At 38.0% G+C, this 8,536-nt stretch overlaps 1 protein-coding gene across 1 annotated transcript in view; it reads left to right on the plus strand.

Annotated features, from left to right (window-relative positions):
• Positions 1–8,536, plus strand: part of FAM3C (family with sequence similarity 3 member C) — a 32,316-nt gene that overhangs the window by 19,169 nt on the left and 4,611 nt on the right. Inside the window, exons 5-7 of the mRNA XM_026648721.1 lie at positions 5,329–5,387; positions 7,065–7,115; positions 7,796–7,880. Of these exons, the coding sequence (XP_026504506.1) occupies positions 5,329–5,387; positions 7,065–7,115; positions 7,796–7,880 (195 nt within the window). The remainder of the gene's footprint in view (positions 1–5,328; positions 5,388–7,064; positions 7,116–7,795; positions 7,881–8,536) is intronic.

Raw genomic sequence — 8,536 nt, forward strand, 5'->3', positions numbered from 1 at the left:
ACCTGGACACCGAGGAGTCTCGGGATTATAGGAATAAGGATAGAGCCAACCCTGAGGGCGCAGTTTGATTAATCTGTCGCCCAAAATAAAGGAGGGACCAGTGCTGCTGGTGGAAATGGTACTGCCGGCACCAAGTGCACCTCCGTTGTTTCCAGTGCCGAAGATGATGTCGATTCTCAAGTCGGTGGAGGGCAGAGAGTGTTGCCCCGGCAGCATGCCAAAGGGCTTCCGGTGCTGAGGAGGTCCCTTGTGCTGAGCCCAGTGCTGGCATTGCTTCTACAGTCTGCACCACGGGGAATGTCGGGATGCAGTGCCCACAGACCCAAGGGTTCAACAGCCTATCCAGACAGCAGGGCTGTAAATGTCGTAGCCTGGCCTAAATTCTGGACCAAGGGAGAGCTCAGGACAGAAAGGCAGAAGAGGTCCATTGCTGCCTGATATGCTGCCAGTGTGAAAACAGCAGGTGCCATCACAGCCTTTGTCAATACTGGATTCAACGGACGTCCCAGGGCCAGAGCTGGAGTCGATGGTATGGGGTCTCTCATCTCCCTACCTGGTATCAGGGAGTGATTGGAAGAGCCTGCTTCATGCTGCATGCCAGCAGTAATGCTGTGCCAATCTATACTCTTTCTGGAGGCCTGCAGTGGTCTCGATTGGTATTATGAAACCTTTTCCTTGGTGCACTAGACAGAGAGTGACTTCTCTGCCTCTTCGGAGAGGTGCCAGCTCCAAAGTGCGAAACATCAGCCCTCTCTGAACCTGAGGGTGACCTCCGATCCCACACAGACCTCAGTGCCAATGCAGGCCACATGGCCTGTTTGAGAAGCTGCTGCTATAAGTGAATATCCCTTGCCATCTTATTGTGTTTTGTGAACTATTTGCAAATAAACACGACTCCTTGACACAGGCTTCACCTAAGCAAAGCAACACCTAGGGTTGTTGGGGATTGTTCCCTCACGCAACAGACAATGTTTGAATCCTGGTAAGAGTATCATCAGGGAAAAACTAACTAACCATAACTAACTCTCACACTAGAGTACTAACTAACTACAATATATACAACTGGAATAAGTCACTAAAAGAGAGAGATTAATTGTGAGCTTAAAAACCACACAAGAGCTCTGACTTTGGTCACAGGCTGTAAGAAGGAACTGAGGGGAGTCATGATGGTGCCACCTCATCTAGCCAGGGGAGGAGCTATGGCCACGAGGTGCAATCACCATCCTTCTGTGGTTACTGGTAGGCAAGATTCTCTGGCTCTGGTGTGCTGGGCACATGCATGTGGAATATATGGCTCCATCTACTTGAAGAAGAATTGAACTTGGGAAATCCAGTGTATTTCCCTTACAGTACAGAGTGCTGTAACTTCAGTCTTTGTGGTTTTATGGACAACTGATCACTCAAACATTGCATTCTCTTGATGGTACCTATTTGTGAAGAAATCTATAGCCAAATTAAAGGGAAATTCTTCTAACTTTTTGGGTTGAATGGTAAATTAAACATTCACAAAACTTTGACTACACAGAGAATTTAGTATGACTCAAGGAATGTACTTAGAACTTTACTGCCCTTTCATTCACATTTGTACAGGTATTTTCATTTGTCGTATGTTTCAATTGCATTAATGGAAAAATATGGAAGCCCTCCAGTGGCCAAAATACCTCTGGTATCCCCTGAGAGTTAACCAGAGCCTAACTTTGTAGCCTAGCAGAAAATTGCTTGCCTTATATTTTAAAGGTTATTGAGTTTAAATCCTGTTGTGGGTTGTATTTTTACTCAAAATTCTTGGCAGACTATATAACTCAGGGAACTAGTAGAGGAATATGGAACCTTTCATCTCTAATTACTGGTTCAGATACAGTCACAGTGACAAAGTTACTATCAACTGATAGCTGTTCCATGCCCAATCTGAAATGAGCTGGTGTTTACCAAAACTGGCGCTAAGTAATGCAGTCTCAGCAGAGGTGGATTACATCATAGATTGAAGAACTTTTTTAATAGGTGGTATTTTGACATCAGTGTGGGGGAACAATAGTGGTTCAACAATTGTGTTGAAGCTCATGTTGCTGCTGTTGTGTCTGCATGGATACTGCCCTTCAGAAGCAAATTCTCCAATGGGGTTTGCGGAATTGGACTGAAAATAACTGACCAGAGAAGTAAACTGATTAAAATTTAAAGCATATCACAAAAACATGCTCCTTAAGAAGTGAGCACAAACTGAGGTCCCAATTCAGGAGAGCACTCGATTCAGGCTAGCATGTAACCACATCCTAAAGTCTCACTGTGAAGTCAATGGGACTTGAGCAGATGCCTAAATTTAGACACATGCTTAAGTGCTTTCTGGCATCAGAGCCGAAGAGTAGCTGTGGCACCTTATTTGTGCAGACTTCTCGAACCCCACCTCATGGTCCTCTCATTTGTTTTCATCCTCATTTGTGTTTCTTTGTAACTTGTTAGCTGTTTATTACAGGGACCTTATCTGTCTGTTCTTTGAACTGCCCAACATATCTTTGGGTACAGTGAAATAACTTTTTATCATAGATTGCTGCCATTGTGTAGGTGTGTAACTGCACTCTGAGTACTGAAACTTTTTACACTTCATTTATTTTTTTTATTATTGTGCTTTTTTAACCTTTTTTGCATTTCTTTCATGTGACCAATGAAAACAGGACTAGTTGCTTTCACTTTCTCATATCCTAGTTAATTGGAATTGGAAACATTTCTATTGGTTGTATATTTATAAAAAAGCATAACATTTGGGCCAAATTTGACCTGACCGTATCCCTTCAGAAAATAATTATTAATGTTGCAAATGGATCTTTAAAACTACTGTTAATTTAATCCTCCAAAATTCGGTGTATTTAATAACATGATCTAAAGTACTGTGTGTTTTTCATGAAATTTTGAATACATGCATACCTTGTTATGAACTACTATCAGTGTTTTTGCTTGAATGTTACTGTAGCCCTTTTAAGTTTTAATTTCTGCATATCTTTCTATAGTATTACTGGAAGAATATAGAGTCCTTATATTGGTCAAAATTAAGTGTTTAAATCTTTATCTGAACAGAGACTATATCCTAGTTACTAGGACCTAGTACATAAGTGCCTGCCTTTTACTTCAAATTTATTGAGATGAAATCTTGTTAAAACTTCCATAAACATTTTGTATCCTTAGGGTCAATTCTTACCACTTCTTAAAACAAATAAACTTGCCAAAAATGTACTTAATGTTTGTTTAAACAATCAAGAAATAAAATTAACAGTCCAGCCGTATAAACATGGTTAATCTATTAAAAACAGCCATAATAGAAGAAGTCAGCTGACTAAGTTAAACAGGGAACAATTAAGGATGACTCCGTTCCCTAGCCTCAATTCAGAGCTTCCATAAAAGCATAATCATAGATTCCGAGGCCAGAAAGGACCATTGTGATCATCTAGTCTGAATTCTTGTAAAACATAGGTCATAAAACTTTCCCAGAATAATTCCCAAAGCATATCTTTTCGAAAAACATCCAATCTTGATTTAAAAATGGTCAGTGATGGAGAATCCACCAAGATCCTTGGTAAATTGTTACAATTATTAATTACTCACTGTTAAAAATGTATGCCTTATTTCCAGTCTGAATTTGTCTAGCTTCAACTTCCAGCCATTTGATTGTGTTACACCTTTCTCCGCTAGATTGAAGTGTCCATTATTAAATATTTGTTTCCCCATGTGGGTACTTAGAGACTGTAATCAAGTCACCCCTTCACGTTTCTTTGTTAAGCTAAATAGATTAAGCCCTTTAAGTCTATCACTATAATGCATGTTTTCTAATCCTTTAATCATTCTTATGACTCTTCTCTGAACCCTCTCCTATTTATCAACATCCTTCTTGAATTGTGGGCACTAGAACTGGACACAGTATTCCAGCAGCAGTCGCACCATTGCCAAATGCAAAAGTAAAATAGCCTCTCCATTCCTGTTCAAATTCCCCTGTTTATGCATCTGAAGATCTCATTAGCTCTTTTGGCCACAGTGTCACACTTGGGAGTTTGTGTTTAGCTGATTATCCACCACCACCTCCAAATCTTTCAGAGTCACTGCTTCCCAGGGTAGAGTCCCCCATCCTGTAAGTATGGCCTACATTCTTTGTTCCCAGATGTATACATTTACATCTAGCCAAGTTAAAACACATATTGTTTGCTTGCTTCCAGTTTACCAAGTGATCTAGATCACTCTGAATCTTGTCATTTTTTTACCACTCCCCTAATTTTTGGTCATCTGCAGACTTCATCAGCGATGACTTTTTCTTCCAGGTCATTGATAAAAATGTTAAATAGTGTAGGGCCAAGAACCAGTCCACACAGGACCCCATGGGAAACAGATTTCAAAATGTAACTGTAAATGGGGAATCATCACCACGTGGATCTATCAGCCACTTTTGAATCAATTTAATGTGTCTCATCTTAATTTTATATTTTAGTTTTTTAATCAAAGTGTTGTGTGGTACCAAGTCAAAAGTTTAAGTGTATTATATCCACACCACTATCTTTATCAACCAAAATTGTAATCTCATCAAACAAAAATATCAAGTTAGTTTGACAAGATCTGTTTTCCATAAACCCATATTGATTTGCATTATTTACATTACCTTCCTTTACTTCATTATTAATGGAGTCCCATGTCAGCCCGAGGTCATTATCTTGCCTGGGGTCAATGTCAGGCTGACAGGCCTATAATTACCTGGGTCATCCCATTTAACCCTTTTAAAAATTGGCACAACATTAGCTTTCTTCCAGCCTTCTGGAACTTTCCCAGTGCTCCAAGACTAATTGAAAGGAAACGTTAATGTCCAGCAAGCTCCTCAACCAGCTCTTCTAAAATTCTTCTATGCAAGTTATCTGGACCTGCTCATTTTAAAAATGTATGACTAATGTAGCTTCTGTTTCACAACCTGAAGAGACATGAGTGGAATGGAAAGTGTGTTATCACAATATAATGAGACTACATCATCTGTTTTTTTCCCCTCCAAATACAGAATTTAAACTTCTGCCTCTTCTGTGTTGTTGATCATTCTACCATTTCCATCTACTAATGGACTAACACCGTTGTCAGGATTCTTTTTGTTTCTGATATATTTTTTAAAACTCCTTATTATCCTTAACTCTGATCATAAGTTTCTTCTTGTGTCCCTTGATTTCCCTTATCAATTTTCTACAGTTCCTAACTTCTGATTTATATTCATTACCACCAACTTTTAAGTCTTGCCTTTTTAAAAATATGAAATGCTTGTATTAGAAGTTTGTCATAATTCAGATGTAAACTTTTTTTATTTTGTTTCAGTTTAATGAGTGGTGTAAAGAATAATGTTGGCAGAGGAATAAATATAGCTTTGATAAATGGTAAGTCATATTTTAAATGTGCAAAGTATTTTCATTCAAAGACCATTTTTCAAATAGTCCTTAAGGCATTTAGAGAGGGTGGGAGAAAGACAGCCAGGAGGCAAAGAAAGAGAGAGAAGAAAAAGTGAGGGAGGGGAGTCATAGGAAGCAAATCCTCAGATTTATATTGAAAGTAATGTTGCAAAAATCTCTTAATTATAATTACTTTTTGATAGTTTAGAAATGCAGTGTGGAAAGCTTCAAATTGCAGTTCAATTCTTCTCTAAAAATTTTACTCTAAAATGGGTTCACAGGCTCCATGTTCATTTTATCTCAAAGATTATCAGCTAATATATGTTCTGTTTACATGTAAAATGGAAAAACTGCCATGCTTCCAAAGTCAAATGGTGCTCTTTATTTGTTAATGTGCCACCACCAGTAGTAAAGATTCTGTGAGCCAAATTCTTCTTACACTTGTTTTCAGTGGAGCTTAGTTAAAAGTTCCATTGATAATGCCAGAATAGAATCAGTCATTCTTTCATAGCTAAGTTTCATGCCATGATTCCACAGCCACAGAGCTTCTCACCAAATGTTACTTGTTACAGGATTATGTTCTAGAATTTAAACTTTCATTAAAAAACAGAAAAATTCTGCACATATGATTGTGAAGGGGGAAAAAGCTTGAAAAATGTATATGTTGTGATTGACACTCGCACACACGGTTTCAGTAGTAAAGATGACCATTTAAGTGTCAACTTTGTCAGCTATTTCACTGATGATGATTTTAGCAGAAATATCCAGCTAATGTGCTTATGCCTCAATCTTAAACTGTCTCCATCTGACCAGTTAGGTAGGGAGCAGCTGAAATGCCCTGCTATCTTCTACAATGCAGTTATGATGTAGATTTTTGTATTTTCAGTGCATATCAAAAACTGACTGTGGAACAGCATAAAATAAACTCAGATCAAAATGAATAACAGACTACTCTACTGGTTGTAGTATTCATTTTCGTATCTAATTCATTAAAATACTCAATGTTTTTAATTTAAATGAAGCTGCCATGGAATTTCCAGTCAGCTCCAAAAATTGCCCTGTTTTCCACACACTCATTGCTACTAGGGATAAAAAGTAGTAAAAGCTAAAAAAAAATTTATTAAATAGATACAGGAAGCAGGTCTGAGTACGAATGTTCCATTTTTTTTACTGTTCTTTACAATTGAAAAAACCACTCATCTTTCTACTGCTGCATGAGTAGCTCTGTCACTAAGATGGCAGTGCTCTTCTTTGTCTTGTGCATACCCTGTTTCCCCGAAAGTAAGACATCCCCCGAAAATAAGATCTACTTCCAGTTTTGCCTCTCGCTGTAATATAAGGCATCCCCCCGAAAATAAGACCTCCCCGATAATAAGGCCACCCCGGAATATAAGGCCTCCCCTGAAAATAAGACCTAGCGCATCTTTGGGAGCAAAAATTAATATAAGACACTGTCTTATTTTCGGGGAAACAGGGTAGTAGTACAGTAACAGGCAGTTAAAGTGCTGTTTTCATGGAAGAGAACATACCAGCTGAGAATTAGTATGGTATTTTTTGCAGGCTCTCAAATCTATAAGGTCACCTGTGATTGGTTGTTATGAAATGTTGAATATATTCTTAAAAGAACTTTGGATAGAGACACACAATGTAAGCTTTTTTTTCTAGGCAAAACAGGAGAAGCATTGGACACCAAGTTCTTCGACATGTGGGGAGGAGGTAAGTGTTCGTGAATTGTTTCTTGTATAAAAATAACTTTGAATGGCAAAAATATATTGCTTCTGATTACATTTTAAATGTTTGAATTGAGCAGTTATGTAGTCATTTCATATACACTACTAGAGTCATGAGGAGAGGACAGGTAAATAGAAGCACAAATATCTTCTGTTATCTATACACATGCACATAAAGGCATTTGCCCTCCTGACTAATGATCCCCCAATGGCAATTCTGACAGCAGACTCAAGAAGCCATCGTGTGCCAAAATGGCATGTAAACTGTACTAGTAAGAGTTATTGTAGTGCTAATAAATCGGTTTCCTAAATGACCAACACACAGCTCTTGTGTTATATAATTTTGGCTTCTTTTTTTTTCCCACTAGACTAATTTGGTATTGAGTACTTTCCCAATTTGGGCTACCATAGCTTCAGTTTATTGCCACCATTTTGAATGTAAATGGAAACAAACATCAGTTTCACCTATTCTGTGTAATAAAATACCTGCAGCTATAAAATTAAGGTATAGTTTCTCTGATGCTTTAGTCATCTTTTCCCCCACTTAATTTCCATGTATAAGGGATATCTCAATGTTGAATTAGCACTGCAGAAGGAATAGTGTCTTGTCTAGATTTGGTATGGTAATTGCATTATGTGGTAATTCTGTGTTCTGTCTCTGTTCAGATGTAGCACCATTTATTGACTTCCTAAAGTCCATTCAAGATGGAACTGTAGTGTTAATGGGAACCTATGATGATGGTGCAACCAAGTATGTATTGACCAAATATAGTAAATTTTGCATATCCTGCATTTTTAAATACTTAACATATATGTATGTGTACTGAAAAAAACCTAAACTGTTCCTAAAACATGTTTGAAGAAGTTTTGCTTCTGAGAAAATATCATTGACACTATCCTTTATGGGAAAGTTTCTTAATTTTTATGATCTTGTAACCTGAAGAGTGAATACTCCAGGCTGTGCAGAAATAAAGCATACAGTAGAACCTCAGAGTTACAAACATCTTGGAAATGGAGGTTGTTCGTAACTCTGAAATGTTCATAACTCTGAACAAAACTTTACGGTTGTTCTTTCAAAAGTTTACAACGGAACATTGACTTCATAGAGCTTTGAACCATGACTGTGCAGAAGAAAAATGCTGCTTTCCCTTTATTTTTTTAGTAGTTTACATTTAACACAGTACTGTGCTGTATTTTGTGTGTGTCTCTCTCTCTCTCTCTCTCTCTCTCTCTCTCCTGCTGCCTGATTGCGTACTTCTGGTTCCAAATGAGGTATGTGGTTGACTGGTCCATTCATAACTCTAGTGTTCGTAACTCTGAGGTTCTACTGTATTTAGTATGCTACATACAGAACAGGAGTACTTGTGGCACCTTAGAGACTAACAAATTTATTTGAGCATAAGCTTT

The sequence above is a fragment of the Terrapene carolina genome, unplaced genomic scaffold (assembly GCF_002925995.2).
Source record: "Terrapene carolina triunguis isolate 2854851 unplaced genomic scaffold, T_m_triunguis-2.0 Scaffold68, whole genome shotgun sequence".
Lineage (NCBI taxonomy): Eukaryota > Metazoa > Chordata > Testudines > Emydidae > Terrapene > Terrapene triunguis.